A 25,816-nucleotide genomic window follows, 5' to 3' on the forward strand; every position below is an offset into this window, starting at 1 on the left:
TGGTGTCAGCACAGCCACTTGGTAACATCTGTGTAATTAGCAGTTATTCATGCTCTGCCTCTCCCCACAATGCCAGTCCTCCTTTTTCTTGTTCTCTACTGTCCTGCCACAGCATACCAAAATGGATCAAGGAATAACCGCTACTTATGCAATTCAAGTAACTCATAATTCTCTAGTGGTCTGAGTGGGTCAGTCAGGACTTATGGGTAGCTCCTCCTCCGTCTCTTGAGCAGGGTCGAACGAAACACGCGATCCTGAGGGGGAGGGGCTCCCAGGCTGCTCCAGTTTTTTCGGCCCTGCTCTGCAGGAACGCACGAAATTCTTTGCTCCGAGGGAGCAGCAATCCAAAAAAATGGCAAGACTCCTTATCGAGGCGCGCCCTCGTGGGGGAAAGGAAGGTTTTTTCCTCCACCCCCCCGTCCTCCCTCCTTCCACCCGAGCAAGATCTGGGGCGGCCAGGAAGCCGCGGAGGCGAGCAGCAGCGCCGACGATCCTAGTTAGCTAGGACCCGGCGTCTGCAGAGGCAAGGCAGCAAGGAACGGTCGGCAAGAAGCCGCGGGAGCGCGAGGCAGCCCGGCGCGGCTTTTTTCCTTGCGGAGGCCTCTTAATCGCGCCAAAATCGTGAGTAGCTGCTCGGACCCCGCGGAGAGGCTTGGGAACCTTGAGGACGCGGGGGGGGGAGGGGGGGAAGTCTTCCCTTAGGCCCCAGCTGGGCTAGGAAGCAAGCAGCCTTAAGTCCCAATAAGGGCGGGAAACGGCCAAGACGGATCCCTTTTGTGCAAGGGAGATTTCAAACCCTTTTCCCCAGGGGCAAATGGGGAGGGCGGGGGTGCCCTGAAGACCATGGCACAATAGCCCTTGCAACTGGCATTAGAAGAGAGGAATTTTTCTCTCCTGTTTGAGTCTCATGACCCTTACTGTTTCTTTGGAGGGAAAATTGAGTTTGCTTAATTCAGACTGTATAAGTAATCCCCGCCGACGCCTTTCTCAACCCTAGGCGGGAAGATTTTGGCGGGAATGACGTCACAGGCCGGGGCAGCAGAACAGAAAGTGGCTGAGTCTGCCCTCACTAGCATGGAGTCCCCAAAGTTAACAAGACAAAATCATCCATCCCAAGGGGAAGGTCTAGGAAGCGGGGACCCTGACCTGACAGGCCCAGAAGCAAAGGCAAACATCTTAGCCTGGCTACAAGCAGAAATAAAAAAAGGGATTGACAATGCCGTTAAAGAACTCAAAGGGCAGCCTGCTTCCCAAAAGAAGGATAAGCGGCCAGCCACCTCCAAAGGGAAAAGGCCTGCAGAACCTACTGTCCACTCTAAAGCAAAAAAGAGTAAAGCAAGGGAATGGCAGGATGAGGACTCTAGTGAATCAGACATTTCCCAAGAAGACTCAGCAACATCCCTTAGATCCTCAGGGAGTGAAGAAGGGGAACTGTCTGAGGAGGAAGAGGTGGACACTAACCAGTCTCAATATAGGCTGTTCCCCCCTGAAATGTTTTCTAAATTGCTCACCAAGGTATTAAGGACCTTGGAGATTTCACCCTCTGCTGCAGGAAAAGGGGAGACGGAATCCTCTTACCCTCAGGGGTTGGAAAGAGCACTGCCAAAGATGGGACCAAAGCACTCGGGAGTGTCCCTGCCGGCTATCTTCCACGATGTCTTGAAAACAGAATGGGACAATCCAGCAAAACCAAAGCTATACCAATCCATCTTCCACAAGTTTTATGCCTTGAGCCCAGAGGACGCTAAAAAGCTCAAACTACCAATCGTGGATGATCCGGTCACCAGCCTGGCCACGACCTCGGTGTTACCCATGGACGCAGAGGGCATGCCTAAGGACCCGTCAGACAAAAAGATTGAACAGGCATTGCGCAGAGACTTCGAGGCTTCGGCTGCGTCCCTGAGATCATCGGCAACTGGATCCTTGTTCGCCAGGGCAGCTTTCACCTGGGCCTCAGATTTGGCAGCAGCAGGTAGAGAGGTACCCAAGGAGGTCAAAAACGAGGTAAAGAAAATTGCCTTAGCTGCAGCCTTCGCAGCAGACGCCACTCTGGATTCATTCCAAATGTCATCCAGAGCCATGGGCTTTAACGTAGCAGCACGCAGAAATACGTGGTTAAGAAATTGGGACGTGGACCAACAAGCCCGCAGCAGGGTGGCAGCGATTCCATACTCGGGATCTAAGCTCTTCGGAGAGGCTCTGGACAAATATCTAATCGAAAATGCTGAAAAGAAAAAGGTGCTCCCATCTAAGAAGAGAGACCTCCGGTACAAAGGAAAACATTCCTTTCGTGATTTCAGGAGACCAGTCAGACACAACACCGACAGACCATTCAAGAACAGATGGCAAACCAAGTCAAGATCCGACTCCAGGCCCTTTGGCTTCAGGAAGGCGGCCACCCAGTCCAAGGGACATAAGAAGAACACCTCCGCATGACTATCCGGGCAGAGGGGAGACCGAGCTCATCGGGGGTCGCCTACAGTTATTTGCGCCCAGGTGGAGGCAGACGATTACAGACCAATGGGTATTGGAAACGGTATCCAAGGGCTACTCCTTGGAATTCGAGAAAACGCCACCCAAGAGGTTCATCCAAGTGTCAAGGAACCAATCTCAGCAAAAACACCGGAAAATAAAAGAAGCCATTCATCACCTCTTACAGATCGAGGCCATAGAGCCGGTTCCTTCTCAGTTCAGGAGACAAGGGGTTTACTCAGTGTTTTTCATCGTCCCGAAGAAGAACGGAGAGATCAGAGCCATCTTGGACCTGAAGTGGCTGAACCTTCACGTAAGGTCCAGACGGTTCAAAATGGAGACGATGAGATCCACTACTGGAGCCATACAACAGGGGGATTATCTGGCATCCATAGATCTGTCGGAGGCCTACTTGCACATACCTATACGTCCCTCTCACAGAAGGTACCTGCGCTTTGCCTACGACGGGGAGCACTATCAATACATGGCTCTCCCCTTCGGCCTGAAATCTGCACCGAGGGTATTTACCAAAGTCCTGGTGACCTTGGTGGCCTACCTCAGACTGCAAGGAGTAGCCCTGTCGCCCTACCTGGACGACATTCTAATAAAGGCGCCGTCCCTGCAGGAGGGACAGGCGGCAGTAGCACGGACCATAGCCTGCTTGGAGGACCACGGTTTCATTGTGAACCGACGAAAGAGCATACTATCTCCATCGCAGAGGATTGTTCACCTGGGGGTGATTGTGGACACTGTGCTGGACAAGGTTTTCGTTTCTCAGGAACGACAGCAGAAGATCTTCTCACTGATCAAGTCCATTCAGTTGGGCAGGCAGGTGGAGATAATGCAACTGGCCAAGCTGCAGGGCATGCTGGTATCCTGTCAGGATACGCTCCAGTGGGCCAGATTTCACACCAGACCCCTTCAAAGGTTCTTACGCCCTTATCAAAGTGTCATATGTCACAAATGGCACAAACTAGTGGAGATTCCCCTATCTCTGTCCAGGGAGTTGAACTGGTGGCTGGAACCGAGCAGATTCACAGTAGGTACCCCCCTCAGGGAACCGAACAGGAGACAGATGACAACAGATGCCAGCCTGACAGGTTGGGGAGCCCACACGAAGGACAGGATGACACAAGGGGAATGGCTTCCCGAAGAAAGAGAAGCAAGCATAAATCTCCTGGAACTCAAAGCCATAAGGAATGGCCTATTAGAATTCGAAAGCGACCTCATGGACAGTCATGTGATGATTCTAACAGACAACATGACAGCGAAGGCCTACATAAACAGGCAAGGGGGCACCAGGTCCAAGCTCTTGACAAGGGTGGCAGAGCAGATCTTTCTATGGGCAGAAAAGAACGTGAAATCACTGAAGGCAGCCCACATTGCTGGACAGCAGAACACGCTGGCGGACTGGCTGAGTCGGAACAGGGTGGATCAGTCCGAATGGGCTCTGAACAGACAGGTGTTTGTGCAAATATGCCAAAGGTTCGGCACTCCAGAGGTGGACCTCTTCGCCTCCTTGGAAAACAGGCAAGTACCACTATTCTACTCAAGGTACAGCGAACCAGAGGCGATGGGAGTAGATGCACTGACTCAGGAGTGGCCACGATGTCTTCTTTATGCCTTCCCTCCACCGAAGATCATCCACAGGGTGCTTCAGAGGATCCTCGACCAAAGGGCGAACGTCATACTGATAGCGCCGTTCTGGCCTCGGAGGCCCTGGTTCCAGGATCTCAGGAGGATGTCCGGCGGGAACCCATGGACTCTGCCGTACAGGGAGGACCTTCTAACACAGGGGAACATTCGGCATCCAGACCTGGCGTCCCTAAGGCTGACAGCTTGGGCGTTGAACATGTCCAGCTCCGGGACCTAGGATACTCGGAGAAGGTCATTTCCACGATGTTGGCTTCAAGAAAAGGTTCTACCAACAAAAGCTACAATAAAACGTGGAAAGTTTTCAGCGACTGGTGCATCAAGACTCGCCACGATCCGATTTCGGCGCCCGTGGACCAGATTCTTCTATTCTTACAAGATGGTTTGGACAAGGGGCTTAGTACCAGCACGTTGAAGCGGCAGGTGGCAGCAATTTCTGCCATCAGAGGCACCAAGACTGGTTCATCTCTCACGTCGCACCCCCACATCAAGAGGTTCTTGAGAGGGACCACCTTGCTGAATCCGCCCCAAGTACATCGTTTCCCGACTTGGAATTTGAATCTGGTGCTGAAGGCACTCACGAGGGAGCCATTTGAACCTATGGCAACCTGGTCTTTAAAAAACTTGTCTCTCAAGACAGTCTTTCTAGTGGGTTTGACATCTGCCAGGAGAGTGTCGGAGATAGGGGCACTCTCGGTGAATAGGGACTTGTGCATTTTCCACCAAGATAGAGTAGTGCTAAGGACAGATCCTGCCTTTATCCCTAAGGTCAACTCGTCCTTTCATAGGGGGGAAGACATCGTCCTACCCTCCTTCTGCACTAACCCTAAGCATGACAGGGAAAGGGAGTGGCACAGGCTAGACGTTAGGAGGGCCCTAAGCTTCTATATAGATAGAACTAGTCAGATTCGCAAGGGAGAGTTTTTGTTCGTCTCGTTTAAGCAGAGCGCCATGGGTGAAAAAGTTTCCCCATCCACACTAAGTAGATGGATCAGGGAATGCATTGGTTTAGCCTACAAGGCTAGGAATTTATCGCCCCCAGAAGGCATCACTGCCCATTCCCTCAGGGGAACAGCCACCTCAGCAGCTTACAGGTCCTTCCCATCCCTGGAAAAGATATGTAAGGCCGCAACGTGGAAATCTGTCCACACCTTCACCAGGCATTACAGGATAGACCAGATGGCCTCAGCCGACGCGGCCTTCGGCCGTAGGGTTCTTCAGCACGTCCTAGATCCATAGAGAGCCCGCCCCTGGGTTAACTGCTATGCTTATGTCCCATAAGTCCTGACTGCCCCACTCAGACCACTAGAGAATAGAAGATTTTTCACTCACCGTGAAGCTTCCTTTCTTTGTGGTCTAGGAGTGGGGCAGTCACAATCCCACCCAATACAGAAATGGTTACAAACGACAGGGACATAGCCGGCAAGGACGTGAGGAAGGGACATATAGCCTTCTTTAGTTCATTAGACTGGGATCTAGTTATAATGTTATGTTTTTTCAATAAAGTTATCAAGTTGACGTTGTAGTTATCTGAAACAGGACGGTTGCAGTCTTGACCAGAACTCCGGGGGAAATCGTTGAGGGCTTGAAAAGGAACTGAAGCAGCCTGGGAGCCCCTCCCCCTCAGGATCGCGTGTTTCGTTCGACCCTGCTCAAGAGACGGAGGAGGAGCTACCCATAAGTCCTGACTGCCCCACTCCTAGACCACCAAGAAAGGAAGCTTCACAGTGAGTGAAAAATCTTCCATTCTCTGATAATAAATCTGAGAATTCAGTTTCTTTGATTTAACCTTTTTCTGATACTCCAAGAGACCACATTATTGGGGACCAAAGTCCTTCCTTACAGTTAGGAACCTAAAAGTTTGGTGGATCTCAAAAAGCAACTGGAACTAGCTCTAGAAATGAAAGCATAGCAATCTAAATCAATATAATTTACCAGCTTGTCCTGTCCAGCATCTCATTCCCAGCATCGCTGCTAATGCTTGCAGTCCTTCAAACTACTAGAGATGCATGATCCAAACCATCATATGTACTACCAATATCTCAGTGCTTGGAGAATATGAAATTACAGTTGTACATGATACAGATTCCTTCTTCTTGCACAGCTAACCCCATACTTGATAGCTGTCCAGCTGTATAGTTCTAAGTGGAGCAAATACCTCATTTTGCACCCACTGTTAGAGGACAGAATACTCTGCTCAGTCAAAGCACTTGTTGTGTGTATTACTGATTATTTAAGGTGCATATCTCAGTACTAGTATTATCTTTGGAAGTAGCAGACCCAATCATTCAGCATCTCCCATAGAATAAGCACAACCTTGTTAAATCCTTCCATGGTTGATCAAGCTTAGCTAGGGATGGGTCTTCCATGTAGTCAACTGATAGACGATATTCCTGTTGCTATTGAAGAGAAATTCATGGTGGAGTGGAAAATGGAGATAGCAGACTTTGAAAGACTGTAGAAGTTCAGTGAATCAGAATTTTCTTTGTCATCATTTGTTACTATTGGGATACTTGTCTGACACAATTCTCTGCAGTACATGAAGTAGAGAGAAAGGTAGAAACATGTAGATAAGTGTTTCTCATGAAGATCTGGAACTTCTCTTGATGGCATGGCTTGACTGGTGGCATCTTTGACTGGTGGCATCTTTGTTGTTATATATGGCAACGATGTATATATGTGGACACTTCTCCCCCCAAAAAGTGGACTAAGAAAGCAGGGATGAAAGGATTATTCTGTCCCACCATGCATCTGCTGAGTACATCCATCTTGAGATCTAAACCCAGAAGGTAAGATGTCTGTAAAACTACAACTTGTTCATTGTTCTCAGCACTCATCTCTCATTATGCCATTTATGTTGAAGTATGACAAGATGCTTCTTTTGGGTAGATTGTGCTGTGTTCTGTGTTTTGTAATCTGATACCAGCACTCTCTACTAAGTAGGTTACTTAATAATCATCTATATATGGGACTGCACAGAGACCATATAGAAGAAAAACAGGTTGCTTCCTGGTAACTCATGTTCTTTGAGTGATCATCTGTGTAGTCACTCTCCTTCATTGCTGCTGACATCTATCAGGCTGTCCTTTTTGTGGGAACCGCTGAAGGAACTGAATGGAAAGGCACCCCACCAAAGCAATCACAGAGAGATGTTACCCTCTCTTGGAAGAGTTTTTCAGCACTAACTTTTTTTTGGCTTGTGCTATAGAACATCCCAAATTACCTTCTGTGCTAGTGCAGAATATATTTGTAGCACTGCACAGATGACCATTTGAAGGTAAGGAACCTGTTTTTCCTGTACATTCTGGGTCACTGTGTTCATTCTTATGGTCGAGAGCCAGATTCATTAGTTCTCTTAGTATTACATTATTGATAGAAACTTCCGATTTGTTTATTTAAGAAGAAATATCCTGCTTCTACTTTGTATGAGATGACTAACAATCAGAATAACATAAAATCATGGTCTTAAAAATGCAACTATCTTAAGGAGCTTGAAGTTGCCAAAAGGCAATGTAAAAACTGATCAGAACAAAAGACACTAGCCTTTTCTTTAAGTTGTGCCTATTAATGGCAGTTGGGACGCAAGGTATTCCTAAGAGTTAAAGAGTTTAGAGAAAATTACCAGATTCTTATTTTTGCATTTGTATTCTAAATAAAACACTTCTGGAAATTGCCATTTTAAATAATGTTCTCAGCTTTCAATAATGGTGTAACTCAGATTATTCTTCAACATTCAAGCCTGGAATGTTCATTACGTATCTCCAAAACCTGTATATGTTACATGAATATGTCATATAAACTCAAGAAACGTACCTGGTATTTCCCTACTTTGATTTCGAGAGCTTCATAGTTCATGTTAATCCTATACTTTCCTGAATGTCTTCAACTACCACAGTAGACAATTGCTCAACATTGAGATAGTAGATTTAATTCTAGCTTGGGCCATAACAGCTACAAAATGCAAGAAGCAAAGGAAGGCTTTCTTAGGCCTGTCTACACATACAACAGAACAAGATGGTAATGAGGCAATAGAACAGAGCAGACCTTTTCAGATTGCTAGTGAGTAGAGATGGGCACGGACCGGGAATCGGCCACGGACCGCTGGACCACGAACTTTTAAATGGACCACCCCAGTTTGCAAACCAGGTTTGCAAACTGGTTTAGGTTACTTCCAGGGCCCTGGCTCCGCTCCCTTCACACCCAGGCAGCCCAAACTCACATAGAATCTTCAGCAGCCTCTCCCCCATCGACCCAGCAAGTTTGGTTAAGATTGCATTTTGGATGTCTGAGTTGCAGGCCCCCAAAGTGGCCATCCCAAGGAAACTTCCAGTACAGAAAATAAAAAAGAGTCCAGTAGCACCTTTAAGACTAACCAACTTTATTGTAGCATAAGCTTTCGAGATTCTCTTCGTCAGATGCATGGAGGGCAAGAAGAAACCAGTCAGATATAGAGGAGGAGAGGGGGGGCGGAGTAGATGCAAACAGCTGCTTCTGATATGGTGATCAGTTTGCTTCTGTTAAGGAAATCAGTTACTTCTGATAATGAGACAACCATTCATAGTCCCTATTCAGTCCCAGCCTAACTGAGTCAAATTTACATATACAGAAAATAGAAAATAGAGAAAATACAAAAAATAGAAATAGAAAGTACAGAAAATAGGAGCTGCAAAAGCCAACTGGCTGGCATTGCCTCGCAGCGCCCAAAAGTTGTAATGAAAACCTGGGATGGTGTGGGAAAATCTTCCTCTGAGAATGGAAGGTCAGCCCCCAGAGGGGAATGATGCTCCCTGGCAGGATAATGGGAAAAGCTGGAAGACCCATTGTAAATTATGGGGAACAAGAATGCCAGTTTACTTGCATGGGCTCCATTGAAATACATTACAGCAAAAAGGGCGGGGGGCAAAGAAAATGTGGAATGGATTTTCCAGAAAGGTCTCTAGGCCCAGATAAACTATACAGGGACTGGAAAGACAGGCCCACAGTGTGATTACAGCCCCTGGAAATAGCAGAAGGGCTCTGGGACTGGAATGACAGGTCTCTGAGTGGAGTGACAGCCTCTTGGTGTAGCCAAAGTGCTCTGGGACTGGAATGACATGCCTCTGAATAAAAAGATGATCCCTGGGAATAACAGAAGGCCTCTTGAAGTGAAATGACAGGCCCCTGAGTTGAGTGACAGCCCCGGGGTGTAGCGAAAACACTCTGGAATTGGAATGACATGCCTCTGAGTAAAAAGATGATCCCTGGGAGTAACAGAAGGCCCTGGGAGTGGAACGACAGGCCCCTGAGTGGAGTGATGGTCCCTGGGTGTAGCAGAAGGGCTCTGGGACAGGAATGACAGGCTCCTGAGTGGAATGACGGCCCCTGGATGAAGCAGAAATGCTGTGAGACTGGAATGACAGGTCCCTGAGTGGAGTGACAGCTCTTGGGTGTAGCAAAAGCATTCTGGGACTGGAATGACATGCCTCTGAGTAAAAAGACGGCCCCTGGATAAGGGCTCTGGGAGTGGAATGACAGGCTTTGCAACTGGAATGACAGGCCCAAGTGGAATGACTGCCCCTAGGTGGAGCAATAGGACTCTGGGACAGGAATGACAGGCCCCTGAACAGAATGTGGGCCCCTAGCAGTAGCAGAAGGGCTCTGATAGAGGAATGATAGGCCCCTGATTCCAAGGACAGCTTCAGGGTGTTTCAGAAGGGCTGTAGCACTGGAATGGCAGACCCCTGAGTGGAATGACGGACACTAGTGGTAGGAGAAGGGCTGTGAGACTGGCATGACAGCCCCATGAGCGCAATGATAGCCCCTGGGAGTAGACATAGTGGAATTAAATACTTTACATTTTAATTATTTCTAGAAGATGCATAGCTATCACTGAATCAGTTCCATCTGTATATTTATCCTTCGTTTCAGCTCCTCCGTTTACTTACGCTTTCATGAGTTTGATATGAGCCACCTCCTCTATTTTCAAGCAAAAATCCTGCCCTTGCCCCCTTCCTGTTCTCCTTTCCAATTCTGCAGCCTTCCAGACCTTCCTGTTCTCATTACGTGTCATACCCTGTCTGAGCTCTTTGCTCACTTTTGCTCACTGTGTTCACCACTGACCCGAAGCACCCTCCTTAGACTCTCTGTGAGAAATCCCATCTCAAACTCTAATTTACAAACCATTAACAAACGGTATTGATGCTTTTATCTTGTTTCATGGTATTACTATTTTATCTCGTTATGTATTTAGTTTGTTATGGTCCGCTCTGATCCCGCTTGTAGGGAGAGTGGGCTATAAATCCAATAACATTAACAAATAAATAGTTCAGGACTCCTCAACCTTTCGAGCCTGCAGGTCCCTTCGTAATGTTGACACACCAAGGTGGGTGCAGACACAGGTGAGCCAGCCAGGAAAGAATGGCCACAATGCACCTTCACTCACACAGTGAAGATTCTTCTAATGTGGTGGCTGCTTCTACCCAAGGAATGATTTTAAAATCTGCACAGCTGATCAGTGGCCTTGCTGGGCAAAAGTCCCACCTGGCTCCTCTCTTTCTTAAAACACTTGATGGGTACCAGGAAAATGTTACCTGGTGCTTTAGTGCCCACAAGCACCATGGTCCATTCTGCATGGCACACTTTAAGCTGATTATGCTGAGCATTTACGTTGATTGGTGCTGAAACAGCTTGGGGTAGCATCATTCTGCACTGCACAACCTCAAGGCAAGTTGGTGACTGCTGATGAGGTCAGATGTATCTGTTTGGAGCTGCATTTTGTGGGGGCTGGAGCTGACGTCAGTTTTATAAAAAATCATTTCACAAGTGTGGCAGTGTTGCAATGATGGAGCCCATTCCCACCCCCCACCGGAGAGGCAATTGGTAGTGGTGTTCTGGGGAAAAACATGTACTTTTTAAACCTGTTGTACTCTCAATTAATTTTTTTTTTAGTGAAACCAGGAAAGTGTTAAAATGCTGGTGCTTCGTTCCCTCCCAGCAGCTTCCCTGCCACTTTGGATCAAATGTGCATCAGGATGGGAGGGGAAAAGCCAGCAACAAACACACAGCTGCTACACCGAGGGGCTGTCATTCCACTCTGGGCGCCTGTCATTCCAGTCCCAGGACACTTCTGCTACACCCAGAGGCCTTTCATTCAACTCCCAGAAATCTTCTACACTTTGATGCTTTCATGCCACCCTGGAACCTGTTGTTTCATTTCAAGAGCACTTCTGCTACACCTAGGGGGTGTCATCCCACTCTAACACCTGTCATTCTAGTCCCAAAACACATCTGCTACACCCAGGGGCTGTCATTCCATACTGGGGCCTGTCATTCAACACTCGGAATGCTTCTGCTATACCTAGGGGCTGTCATTCCACTCTGGAACCTGTCGTTTCAGTTCCACAGTGCTTCTGCTACACACAGGGGGCGTCATCCCACTCTGAGGCCTGTCATTCTAGTCCCAAAATGGTTATTCTCTACCTAGGGACCGTCATTCCACTCGGGGGCCTGTCATTCCAGTCCCAGATGCCTTCTGATACTCGCAGGTACCATCATTCCATTCAGGGGCCTGTCATTCCACTTCCAGAGGCCTTCTGTTACTCCCAGGGGTTGTCTTTTTACTCAGAGGCATGCCATTCCAGTCCCAGAGGGTTTTTGAACATAAGAACATAAAAGAAGCCATATTGGATCAGGCCAATGGCCCATCCAGTCCAACACTCTGTGTCACACAGTGGCCAAAAAAAACAGGTGTCATCAGGAGGTCTGCCAGTGGGGAAGGGACACGAGAAGCCCTCCCACTGATTGCCCCCCCAAACACCAAGAATACAGAGCATCACCCAGGGGCTGTCACTCCACTCAGGGGCCTGTCATTCCAATCCCAGAGCCCTTCTGCTATTTCCAGGGGCTGTAATCGCACTGAGGGGCCTGTCTTTCCAGTCCCTGTATAGTTTATCTGGGCCTAGAGACCTTTCTGGAAAATCCATTCCACATTTTCTTTGCCCCCCGCCCTTTTTGCTGTAATGTATTTCAATGGCGCCCATGCAAGTAAATTGGCATTCCTGCCTCCTGTGATTTCCAGTGGGCAATTCTGTCATTCGTTTTAGTACATCCCCTTCCTGGCAGCAGAAAACCTGCTCTGGGGCTGGAATGGGGAGGGAAAGGAGGATTCTTTGAGGGGACAGTCAAGGAGATGTTTTTGGGGGGAGACAGCAGGAGTAAGCCTCTTGGAAAGGACACGAGGACAGAGACAATCTTGAGGAGGTTAAATTGGGGGGGAGGAAGTGGATTTCTTTGGGCACACGGGAACAGCCCTCGACAGGACAGGACAGGATAGGACAGAGGTGATTCTGGGGGGGAAGGAGAGTCTCCCAGGGGGGGAACAGAAATCTCCCCATCAAGCTGCAGAGAGCCCAATAGCTCCCACCAGAACCTCAAAAGCCAGGAAAGAAAACACCTGAAAAGGGGCACACTGTTTGGGGAAAGAAAGGCTTTGAAAGAACTCAAGCAAGCAGCCCCAAAAGCTTACAGCAGGTCATCTGAGAGTGGGTGTTTCACAGAGCCCATTAGCAGCCCCCCAGGCACCTCAAAAACCAGGAAGGAAAGCACCCCAAATGGCACTCACTGTATGGGGAAGGAAAGGCTTTGAAAGAACTCAAGCAGAGAGCGCCAAAAGTGTACTGCAGGTTGTCAGAGAGTGTGTGTTTCACAGAGCCCAACAGCAGCCCCCTGGCACCAACTGCTGGGAAGGAAAGCACCCCAAATGGCACTCACTGTTTGGGGAAGGAAAGGCTTAAAAAGAACTCAAGCAAAGAGCCCCAAAATCATGCTGCCAGTCGTCAGAGAGTGTGTGTTTCACAGAGCCCAATAGCAGTCCCCTGGCACCTCAAAAGCCAGGAAGGAAAGCACCCCAAAAGGGCACTCACTGTTTGGGGAAAGAAAGGCTTTGAAAGAACTCAAGCAAACAGCGCCAAAAGCTGCCTTGCACCCACTGCGTGTCTGCGAGTGGGTGAGGTCAGAGCACAACAGAACCCACCACCAGGAACCCAGAAGCAAGCAAGAGTTTGAAAAAAAAAATCGAGCCCCAGAACCCAAGGATTTGAAAAGGGAAAGAAATTAGAGCAACCCGATAGCACAGTAAAAGGATCCAAAAAAAAAAAGTGCTCTCACCAAGCAAGCAAGAATTGAAAGGCAAAAAAATTTAAAGAGGAGTGGAGGACAGAGTAAGCCGTCTTGCAACCAAAGCCCCTTGCTAAGGCACAAGCTGCTCTCGCAATGTGCAATGCAAAAGAAAAACTTCCGCAGCAAGCAGTTGCTAACTCGCTATCCCGCCCACAAAGTGAAGCAGTGCTTCGCGCGTTTTCTCTTTAACACTACAAAATAATAGGTGCTCTCTGTTTGGCTGACAGAGCTGCCAATCAAGTTTTTCTGGGCTGAGATTGGTGTGTTCCAAACGGGGAAGGTGGCTCCACACTGTTGCCTAGGAAATTGATTGAGTGGCGATGGCGGGAATCCTGACATGACAGACCAATGGACAGATGGACAGAATGCCCCAAAATTCGGCACTTTCGTGAAAAAAACATGCATCCACGGCCTGCGTGTTTGCGAACACCAAACAAGGTAATTCCGTGGGGAAATTAGGTCCATTATGAGGTCCGTGCCCGCCTCTACTAGTGAGGGATTACATTATGCAGAGTTCCCCTGTAAATGGAAAATTAGCACAACAGGCAAAACCCAGGCACTTTCTCCTTTTTTAAAAAAATATTGCAGCATGTTTTTACACTGGGGAGCATTAAAAACATGAACTTACAATAGCAATATGAAAAGAGTATTTTGCCACCAGAAAATTCTGCCACCCGAGTTTACTGAATGTATAGATGAAGCCTAATTCTGAATAACAATAATTTTTCAAGAGAAGTTAACTGGTTTGAATCTGCAGTTAAAATGATAATAGCAACAGTTAAACAAACATAGAATCTATCATTCATTGACACATCAACGTATGTTGTATCATAGAGCCTCAAGAAAGATTCAGAAGCATAGTATGTTAATCTCTAGAATTAAATTGGAAAGATGCTTCCTTCAGAGTAAAGCTTTGGCTTTGGCTTTCACAGATTCAGGAAGTTTAAGTCTTTGCTGATACTTGTAAATAACCTTTTCAGCAGTTGGTAATCTTACTTAAAACATTTTAAAATTTTATCCTTTACAAAGACATACTTCAGAAGGCTGTGGGAAACATGTAGCATGATTTATAACCAAAGTTCAATCTATGATTTAATTACATTGCTACTCAAGTTGAGATAGAAGATTGAATGTCATATTTTAAGGAAATCAGGATGTTATCTGTCCTACAAATGTATCTTTCTGTATATGAAAAATTTAGAGCAAGTTTAAGAGATTGGACCACATGTATAACAAGTTGCCAGTTCTGCCCTCAGTTGATCAAAATGTTTGGCTCCATTTATGTAATCTGACCTTTTTGTCTTTATACCCCATATGCTAAGCTCTACAAATAAAAATAGCATTTTTTAGATGGCAATGTAAAAGAAAATAGAAAAAAAAAGAAATAAAATAGCTTTGCTGTGAGTTCTGTACCAGGAAAATGCATCCAAAGTGAATAGTTGGGGATAAGATGGTGTCCAACGATAATGTAAAAATGTGTAACCTTGGCTATTAAGCTTATACTCCTGACCAAGCCTTTCAGTTATTGTTAACATTTTACAACAAAAAATGGAATTTTGTTGTCTCTGTGATCTGGTTTGGATTTTTATGTTAAATGGTCCACGTTAATTGAGATAAATCAGGAATGAATGTGGCTAATATCGGACAGGATTCGAAAACATTACTATCCAAATACACTTGGGAGTGCCTACACCAAGATGAAGTATCTCAAGGATCAAAGAGTGCATTATTTTTGCAAATGAAAGCATTTTATTTCCAGAATATGGAAACATTGCTTCATGTAGATGTTCTCTTGAAGCTGGCTCCCTTATATATTTAGGAAAGACTGTTGGTCAAAGGTAGAACCTCGATGGAGCTTTGTTTATTGCGCTCACATCATGTCAAATGGATTTAAAGTTGCAGTCTGAGGAGTCTTGCACAGTCATTATGAAGTTCTTTCTCATTTGTTGCTGAGGATTTTTCTCAAGTGGCAGGACTGCTATCGGATATCCATTTTCCTGCTTGGACATTACTGAATCTTAACAGAAACTAATGATTTCCTCTCCCCAACATCTAGTTTTTGTGTTGTGAGTTGATGTTGGTATATAGTCAGGCAAATGTCATAGGCATCTCTGTAATGGCTGTGACATCATTGATCACAGTGCATATGCGTACTTTTCCCAGTATGGGTACTATTTTGTAGGAATGCTTATTCTGCCACTTGAAATAAAGAAACAAAAACACTGGGAAGCATAAGTACAGCTACCTATTCTTCAGCTACAGCTAGCCATTCTTGAACAGTTGTTTTCTGTTTTTGTTTAATTCTAGGTTGTGGTTGTAAACACTTTCTTTCCAGAGCTAGAACACACATCTTCTCTGTTTGAGGGTCAGGTGTTCAGTGCTCTTCCTCCCTAAGATATCCACATTACTCTATTAGGCTGTTGTGCTATTAGTGCGGAATCAGTGCTATTACCACTATAGTGATTTTTAAAAAGGCCTTAAGTTACTTAATTGGTACTCTGCATGTGTCTCATGACTTTGGGCATCAACTTTCCTGGGGTTGAAAGGGACTGCTGGGGGAAGAGAATGTGAGAAAGAGCTGCAAACCTTGCATGAGCTAATTTCTGGATCCAGCCCCCTGCTTTTTAATATGTACATTTTGGAAGTAAAACAAATAACTTCCTTAGGGCTGTTAGCAATTTACTAAATAAGAGATGGGATCATTTCAAGAAACTGTGGAGACAAGATTTTACTATGATTTTTAATCTGAGGAAAGTAGAAGTAGATACATTTCAGGCATTTTTGGAAGTTTCTGTATCCCAGGGAAAGGATAAGGATACTTCTATCTGGCATCAAAATTGATTGTGCAGGTGATTTTACATTGAACTGGAAAATCAATTTCAAAAAAGTTCACCTTCTATTTAATTTTTACCCATCTCATCAATTTTATAGGGTGATATCCATGAAGATTTTTGCAGCGTTTGCAGGAAAAGTGGGCAGTTACTGATGTGTGACACGTGTTCACGTGTGTATCATCTGGACTGTCTGGACCCACCTTTGAAAACTATTCCCAAGGGCATGTGGATCTGTCCCAAATGTCAAGACCAGGTATTGTTTATCTCCAAAGGTTCTCTGCATTGGACAAAATGGCTGTGTCACATGGCTTACATGGACTTGGAGAAGTTGACAACCGTCAACTTTACCTGATCTATTATTAAGATTTAGTAAACTGAGGCAATTAACAAACATGTTTGCTGTTTTAATCCAGACCTCAGGGTATTCTCTCACTGATATGTTAAAACAATGCCTTCCTCTGGCAAGCACAAATATTTTAGGAAAAGTTTCTCTTTACTCATAAGTGTTGTGTTGGATCCATTCTGATAAATCTGTTTCCAAAATTAATAACTGCACAACAGAAGAGACTAGAGATTTTAAAACTGGGAATTTAAGGAACATGCAAGACATATTGTTATAACATTATAAATATACGCCAATTGCCATTTAAAAAAAAACCAAGGCCCTCTAGGAAATGGCTGCTATGGGGACTAGGGTAGGGAAAATGTGGAGAAATGTGCCGTGTGGAAGCCCCATTTCCACTGGATTGTACTGGTAGCTGCAGCAACAATAGAGAAACCACACAAAAACCTGTGTGGAAAACATTTTAGATGAGCAGATTGTTTGTGAATCTGACATTGACAATGCTTTCTTTGGGCAAATTTAAGATCAGATATATTGTCTTTTCATCCCCCTTCATTTTGTTAATTTATCAGCAGAAAACAATTGCAGCAGCAAGGACATGCAGAAAGTTGCTGATGCTATGATTAACCAGGCTTCCTTTGTGGGAGATGTAGCACGGATGTTTGTGTTTATTTCACACCTTTAATTCTTAATCCTTTCCAAATGACCATGGGTTTTTTGGTGCCTAATGTTTACTTCATTTTGGGATGAGGGTGTCTGTTACCTCTGCTGAGTTTCTTACTCTCTCCATTATATGCTGACAAGGTGTTGTGCTATTCATGCTGGACTGCAACTAGCAGCAATGCAAGTGGAATGCTAGGAGAAAACTCAGGTTCATCATAATTCTTCTGTGCAGTCCCATGTTGGGACTGTGCACGCACAGGCCTGCCAACCGGAGAAAGTTTCCATTGCTTCATTAGAGCTCCATTATGGGGGCTGTTGCTCCCAGTCACGTAGAGATTCATTTCCCCGCCTAAATGAGCACATGAATACCAGGGAGGAGCGACCTTTTCCCCTCGTGATGAGAAGAATTTCACTCATGAGCTCCTTCACCTTTCTCTTTCCTTCATCGGGTTAATGGCTTATGATTGATGTTCAGACTGTCTTTTTTAAAAAATTCAAATTTTATTGTTGAGTCTTAAGATTTAAAACATATCATAATGACATTTCATCTGAATTACAATATATCTGAGAATGAATTGTTCAGACTGTCTTTGATTCCTCTTATGGTTCTGATTCGGCTTGCTCAGCTTTGTGTGATTCTAACCACCTCTGTTCATTTCTGTTAGTCTTTCTACCCCTTAAAATGTCTCAAAGGGTACTCTTTAAAAAGTGCACTAAATGTGGCACCAAGATGACCTACATGGATGAATTTGAGCTTTGCCTGCTCTGTCTGGGTGAGGGCCATAATGTAATGGCTTGTAAATTCTGCCAGCAATTCACCCCCAAGGCCAGGAATGAGAGGCCACTCCATTTGAAAGCTGCACTGTGGGAGAAAGTACTTTCAGGCTCCAGTACTCTGGCAGCAAAGGAATTTGCCATGAAGGATCATCTGTTGGGACCAGATCCACAGGCAACGAATTCTGCCGCTAAAGATCACCAATCCAGAGCCAGGTCCATGTCTTCTACTAGATTGGTGCCAAGGTCGGATCCGATAGGGAGAAAGTCTTGCCTCCCCAGGCCCCCATCGAATCTGAGGCATTGCTCTGAACCACCACCAAAAAGGCTTAAGAAGACAAAGCAAATGCCTCATCCCAACTCTATCAGAGTTAATCCACCCCTGTCTGAGACAGAGGTCAAGGATGTGGTCCTTGTTACACCCAAGACCCCTTCCCCTCACCTGAACTCTTCAGAACGGTCACTATCTGAAGGCGAGACCAAGCTCGATGTATTGTCGAAGGCTTTCACGGCCGGAGAACGATGGTTGTTGTGGGTTTTCCGGGCTGTATTGCCGTAGTCTTGGCATTGTAGTTCCTGACGTTTCGCCAGCAGCTGTGGCTGGCATCTTCAGAGGTGTAGCACCAAAAGACAGAGATCTCTCAGTGTCACAGTGTGGAAAAGATGTTGGCAGGTCATTTTTATCTACTCAGGAGGGGTGGGGTTGAGCTGAGTCATCCTGTAAGGGTTTCCCAGGGTGTGGAATGCTAATGGCGGGAGGCTTCACTGAATCCTGAGGAGGTTCTTTTGCATATGGATTGGTGCTTGATATGCTAATCTTCTCTGCAGGGCTATTGTCGGGTATAGAGTGTTTTGTTAGCCTGGTGTTTTTCAGAACTGGAAACCATGCTCTGTTCATTCTTAAGGTTTCTTCTTTCCTGTTGAAGTTTTGCTTATGCTTGTGAATTTCAATGGCTTCCCTGTGCAGTCTGACAAAGTATTTGGAAGTGTTGTCCAGTATTTTGGTGTCCTGGAATAAGATACTGTGCCCTGTTTGAGTTAGGCTATGTTCAGCCACTGCTGATTTTTCAGGTTGTCCAAGTCTGCAGTGTCTTTCAGAGTTATGGACCAAGCTCCATAACTCTGGGATGCAACACTCCTTGCTACCAGAGGGGGAGATCTGGAGACATGGATCCAGTTGCGAACCCAAACCAAACCCTCAAGTGGCCCTGACTCCGCTATCAGATCCAAGAGTGCCTAGAGTTCAGATGGAGTCTCCTTGGGCCTATTCACCAGCTCCATCACGGATCAGATCTGTGTTCTACGTCGGAATCGATGCCTTTGTCTTATGCCCACCAATACCATCATGCCTGTTGTATCCCACCACCTTATCATTGCCAGTGGCCATGAGGGCCAGTGGTCATGGTTCCTTGGATCCAAGGCCTTCACCTTTGGGTAAAAGATTACTGTCTCCACCATACCATTTGCAATTGCAATTGCAGTACGATTCTGATAAAGAAGAGGAACCAGTTGAAGTAACCTCCGAAGTTGGATCTGAGACAGCCTCGGATCCATCACCTGATGATAATGTGGGTCAGAGTTCTGGGTCCCCATATGAAGACCTTCAGATCTTCTCTGAACAGATGTCAAGGATGGCAAAGGCCCTGGAGTTTGACATTTCATCTTCGGATCCAAAGATGGACAAGCTCCTTAGTAGTATCTATGCTGATTCTCCCTCCATTCTTGCCTTCTCTATCCTTGAAGGCTTGAAAGAGATTATTACTAATGTTTGGGAAAAGCCTCCAGAGCTCCCTGCTACATCGAAGAAAGCGGAACTCATGTATAAGGTCAAGCACAACATCTGGCCATCCCTGGTGAAACACCCGCCACCCTCTTTCCTGGTCATGGAGGAAATGCAGCAACAACATTGTCCAGATTCCCATTCCACCTTCCTAACAGAGAGGGAAGGAAACTGGCTGCGGGGCCTGCTCTGGAGGCTGCCCCCCTTGCCTGCTGCCCCCCACTTCCCAACTAACTCACCAGGAGCAGGAGGTAATCCAGGTGGGTGCTCTCTCGCTTCTGCTACTGCTGCTGCTGCATGAAGGAAAAGGAATCACGTGGGCCTGTAGGTGGGGCCACCACCCATGTGGTGGCCACCACCCACATGATTTCTTTTCAGAGCTACTGGAATGGCGTTCCGGAGCATTTCCCCCCGAACGGAGCCCTAAACATACCTATAAACCTAGATACTTTCCACACCACTGCTATCCCTACCAACAGTATGGGAGGTCACACCAGCAATCTCAGCAGACCCAGCCAGCACCTCACCACCCATTTAACCCTTCACAGAAGTCAAGAAGGCGAGGACCGTACAGGCCTGAGTCCTCACAGTCTACTCCACACCACAAGCACACACATGGTTCTGCAAAACAATTTTGACTGGACCAGTCAATCTCTAACCCTGATTGCTGGTACTCAGAATGATTGACACTTTATCTCTCTGAATGGGAGTTGATAACATCTGACTCTTGGGTCAACTATGGGTTAGAGTTCATAGAGTTGCCTGAGTGTACACTACCTATTGCTGCTGTAAATAACTACATGCAAGAATTAGAGGGAGAAATTCAATCCCTCCTAGCCAAAGGTGCCATCCAAGAGGTCCAGGCCACTGATACCAAATTGGCTTCTTTCCCAGATTTTTCTTGGTTCCTAAGAAGGACAGCAGTGTCCACCCTATTTTGGATCTTCAGGATTTAAACTTTTACCACAAGGGGTCTAAATTTAAAATAGTCACCCTAAGGACACATTTTCATGTATCTATCAGAAAAGAACACAGAAAATACTCTGTTTTAAATACTAGGTGATCCAGTACACTATATTACCATTTGACCTTTCAGTCGCACCGAGGGTGTTTTCCAAGTGTATGGTACCTATTGTAGCCCACCTTAGAGTTTGCTCTATGTTTCCATAACGCGATGACTGGCTGATCTCGGTTTCATCTAGACTTCAGTTAATGAATGATGTTTCACTATTGGTGAATACTTGTCTGAGGTTGGGGCTGGTAATCAATGCAAAACAAAGCTTGAACATACTCAGACGGTTTCATACGTTGGGGCAATTTTGAATGCCACATGTGGGAAGGCCAACCTGCCACCAGATAGACATATTCTCTACAAACTGTTTCCAAACTGGAGGATACAGAGATTGTTGGGCCTCATGGCAGCCACCACGATTGTAGTACCATTTGCAAGAATAAACATGCATGATTTACAAAATTGGTTTGTAAGGAAATTCAGTGTGTCATTTCATTCCCCTAGCCACAAATTCTCTGTTCCGAAACAAATATTGAAATTCTTACAATGGAGGAGCAGAGATGACAACTTATTCAGAGGTATTTCTTTTTTTAAAAAATAAATTTTATTTTATTTTTCAAAATAAAAAAGGATACAGAAAGAAAAAGGGGAGGGGAGAAAATAATAAGGTCTAGCAGATTTTACAACTATTCACTACAAGAGTTGTTAGAATACAGAGTACTCTGGAACTTGATCTTTTTCAATGATTGTCAATATAGCAGTGGAGAGTACAACCTTTATTAAATCCAATTACTATATATTATCCCTCTTTACTGCCCGTACTTAACGCTTACCTCCTCCTTCTCAACATTCAATAATAAAAGTTAATGAACAAAAAGGCAAGATTCCTTAATTCATTATTACTACATTTGAACTTATCTCTTAATATAACTGATTGACATAACTTTTAGTATTTATACCAATATTTCCATATCCTACAAGCTATTTCAGCAATTATGTATTCAAACATTTTCAGCCTCATCAAACTGTGACCTCTTTTAAACTGTGTGTATCAGTATATAATCTTGTTCATATTTGCAAGACTAAAACATCTGGTATGTTCTAATCTTTATGAGCAAAATAATTTCCCCATTTCTCTTCAAATTCCCTTATTGGTCTTCTATTTATATAACTATTTATATATATATTTATATAATTTTGCCATCACTGCATATTCTGCCATCTTGTCTTTCCAGATTTCCTTGGTTGGGCATTGATCTTCTTTCCATCTACTTGCAAAAGTCACTCTTGCTGCCATCAACAAATATCTGAATAATTCATGAGATGTTTTATCAATATTTTCTGGTATTATTCCCAACAGCATAATCTGGGGTTTCATGACGAAATCTGCTTTTAAGATTCTTTGCATCTCAGCATTTATGCCTTGCCAAATTTTTAAACTTTTTTTGCATGTCCACCACATACAATAAGAGGAGCCATCTGCTTCTTTACATTTCCAGCATGCCCCTACATATTTCTTGTCCATTTTCTCAATGTCCTTTGGTGTAATGTACCATCTGAAAAACATCTTATACCAGTTTTCCCTTAAAGTTTGGCTTGCCGTGAACTTCACGCCCTTTGTCCACAGATTCTCCCATTGTTGAAATGTTATTTCTTCTCCAAAGTTTTGCATCCATTTTATCATGAAAATTTTAACTTGTTCTGTTTCTGTGTCATATTAAAGTAAGAGTATATAAATTTGACCCAGAATGTGCTCCTTCTTCTGTGTGATTATCTTCTCAAAATCAGTAAGATCTCTTAACTGTCCTCTGTACACTTTAAGATCTTCTTTTAGTCTAGAGACCGCCTGGAAATATATCAACCATTGTATTTTTATTCCTTCATCTTGAATTTCTTGCCATGATTTTATCTTTCCTTCAGGGTTTATCATATCTCCATAAGTTATCAAGTCATTGTCTTTTCTCTGATTCTTGTCACAGAAGGCATCAATTGGTGAAAATATTATTCAGAGGTATTTCCTTTGGTACAAAGCATCATCAAATCATGTTGACGATGGATACTTCATTTCAGGGTTGGGAGCACACTGGTTCAATAGCCATGCAAGATTAATGGTCTATCAGAGAAAAATCTTTACACATTAATGACAAGAGCCATTTGCTTTGCTCTTGTCTCGTTCACAGCTTTACTTTGAGACAAGGAAGTACAGATTTAAACAGACAACACCACAGCTATGCATTATGTCAACAAGCAAGGAGGCACAGCATTGTTAGCCCTTTGTGCAGAGGCTACAGCCATCTGGAACTGGGCAATCTCCAACAAGATGTCTATGTATGCCATCCACATTGTGAACTTGGACAACACAGCTCAGATGTACTGAGCAGGGTTCTGTGTTCCAATGACAAATGGACTGTGAACAATACTTATGAGTCCCATTTTTGTTCAGTTGGGTGTTCTTGAAGTAGACCTATTTGCTACTGCTGTCAGTGTCAAGACCCCAATATTCTGCTCCATAGCAGGGAGCGACCCCCTCTCTATTGGGGATGTGTTCCAGCACACATGGACTACTTTACATCTTCCCATCTATTCCACTCCTACCAAAAATAATTTGCAAGATAGAGAGAATTCAGACTGCATCTCCATAACTCTCTTTTGGCCCAGACAACTTGGTTCCCAGAGTTACTCGCTCTATCCAGACAGACTTACATCACACTCCTCTAGTGCCAGACATTTTTCTCTGGGGAACACTCCTTTATCACAACCCCAGCACCTTGTGCCAACAGCTTGGTGCATTCACCCCAGGCCATGAATTACTCTGTGAAAGTACACCAGGAGGTCTTCCAATGCCAAATGGAATCATTTTACAGAGTTGGCATGTAGTAAGGGTGTCATTGCTTCAGACTGCCCTTTACCCTGCATTTTTGGTTCCTTGTACTCAAATGGTTTGGCTGCAACATCCCTAAAAGTGCACTTGGCAGCCATCTTAGCCTTCCATGTGCAGGTTGAGGGCAGATCTGTGTTTTCTCATCAAAGGTCCTGCCAATTAGGAATGTTCAACTTTTACCCCTCAATACCACCTCCAATTCCTCAATGATCCCTTGCATTGGGACTTTCACAACTCATGTTACCACCCTTTGAACCTATGGCCTGTTGTTCACTAGAGTCATTGTCGCTGACAGTGAGTTTTTTGGGGGTTATTTCCTCAGCAAGAAGGGTAAACGAATTGTCAGCACTTAAAGTTGATCCACCATTTCTTAAATTTCATTATAACAGTGAGGTTCTTCAGCCAAGCCTTCAGTTTTTACCAAAGGTCTTTCCCTCTTTTCATGTTTCAAGACATTTCTCTACCAGTGTTCTTCCCTACTCCTCAATCTAAAGCAGAAAGGGCACTTCACTCTTTAGACTTTAAAAGGGCATTGTCATTTTATTTACATAGGATGAAGGGGGGTTTCATACTGATCCACATTTATCTATATGCTTTGGGGCCCAAATAAAGGAAAAGGGTTTTTAGCTTAGACCATTTCTAGATGGGATTGTTGCTGCCATCCAGTTGACATATCAACAGGCTGATGTTCAGAGTCCATTGCATATGTAGGCCAACTTGACCAGATCTTAGGCATCCTCCCTAGCCTTCTTAAGAGGTATTCCGGTAGTAAACATTTGCAAAGCAGCAACTTGGTCATCATCTGACACTTTTGCCAGACATTATGTGATGGATGTCAACATCACACAAGATATAGTAGTAGCGAGAGCTGTATTACAATATCTCTTCGTATTAAAAAAAAAAAAGAGGAATAGAGCCGAGATAAGGTTATCTTTATGGTCCTCTCTGTAACAACATACACTTTGAGCACTTTATAACGTTACTACAATGATGTCATCATTCATTATTGCAATTATCGCATTGAGGTTGATGTTAATGTTAATAAATATACCTTAGAGAGAGTCACCCTGCCTCCTTGTGTGTAGTTTGGTAATCTCCCAATGTGGGACTGCACAGAAGAACGACAATGAGAACAGGGTTGTCCCTATCTGTAACCATTGTTTGAGTTCTTCTGTGCAGGCACACATCCCCTCCCTCCTGCCCTGCTGTGAACTCTTTGGTGGGATCCATTTTGAGATCATGGCAACTCAGGAGAACTGAGGGAAAGGGGTCGCTCCTCCCAGGTAGTCATGTGCTCATTCAGTTGGGAAAATGAGACTGTATGTGATTGGGAAGAGCAGTCCTCTAATGGAGCACTAAAGAAGCGATGGAAACTTTCTCTGGTCGACAGGCCTGCGTGTACGCAGCCCTAATGTGTGCCTGCACAGAAGAACTCAATGATCAATAGTTGCAGGTAGGTACAGCCCTGTTTTATTTATTTTCTTGAATAGAAACTGCAAAGGGACATTTAAAATTGCTTTAATGATAGCTGTTCAAGAAACTCTTGTCTTTCCCCACCCTCATATAGAACATGACAGCCAAATGTTCACATTGTTTTTTGTAGATGCTAAAGAAGGAAGAAGCAATTCCGTGGCCAGGGACTTTAGCAATTGTTCATTCATATATTGCATACAAAGCAGGTAGGAAAACAGTGCTTTTCTTTCTTTCTTTCTTTCTGGAAAATTTTATTTTGAGAGAGGCAGTCAGATGTTTGTTTTCAAAATGAAATCAAGAACTGAATGCATGATAACCCACAGAATGAAGTAGGATGAGATGAGACAGTCTCATAGTTCTTTATGTGTGGACCTGCATTCTCAGGTATGGTCCATTGTAAGAACTCATGGCTTTTAATGGCATGACTCATTGTGGAAAAACAGCTGGAAGATCACATCTGCAGCATATAATTGAGTCAATTGATTCCTTTTCACAGCAAAAGAAGAAGAAAAACAGAAATTACTGAAATGGAGTTCAGATTTAAAACAGGAACGGGAACAGCTAGAACAGAAGGTCAAACAACTCAGCAATTCTATAACAGTAAGTATTGTTCTGCCAAATCATTGTTTGTTTACACTCTATGCATTGTGCTAGAAGCGACAGCCATGAATCCTAGCTGATTGCCCACCAATCACAGTATCATTCCTAAATCATTCTCCAACACAGCTTGTGTGTGTAAAACAACAACAAAAAACTCCTTTAGCTTCCTCACTAA

General features: G+C 44.7%; 1 protein-coding gene across 3 annotated transcripts in view; it reads left to right on the forward strand.

Annotated features, from left to right (window-relative positions):
• PHF21A (PHD finger protein 21A) overlaps positions 1–25,816 on the forward strand; it is a 315,804-nt gene that overhangs the window by 287,343 nt on the left and 2,645 nt on the right. For 2 of the 3 annotated variants that reach the window (XM_054971002.1, XM_054971003.1), the window contains exons 15-17: positions 16,213–16,368; positions 25,172–25,247; positions 25,538–25,641. In XM_054971002.1, coding sequence (XP_054826977.1) covers positions 16,213–16,368; positions 25,172–25,247; positions 25,538–25,641 — 336 coding nt within the window. The remainder of the gene's footprint in view (positions 1–16,212; positions 16,369–25,171; positions 25,248–25,537; positions 25,642–25,816) is intronic. The other variant, XM_054971004.1, reaches the window with a different exon arrangement.

The sequence above is a fragment of the Eublepharis macularius genome, chromosome 2 (genome assembly GCF_028583425.1).
Source record: "Eublepharis macularius isolate TG4126 chromosome 2, MPM_Emac_v1.0, whole genome shotgun sequence".
In the NCBI taxonomy this organism is placed as follows: Eukaryota; Metazoa; Chordata; class Lepidosauria; order Squamata; family Eublepharidae; genus Eublepharis; species Eublepharis macularius.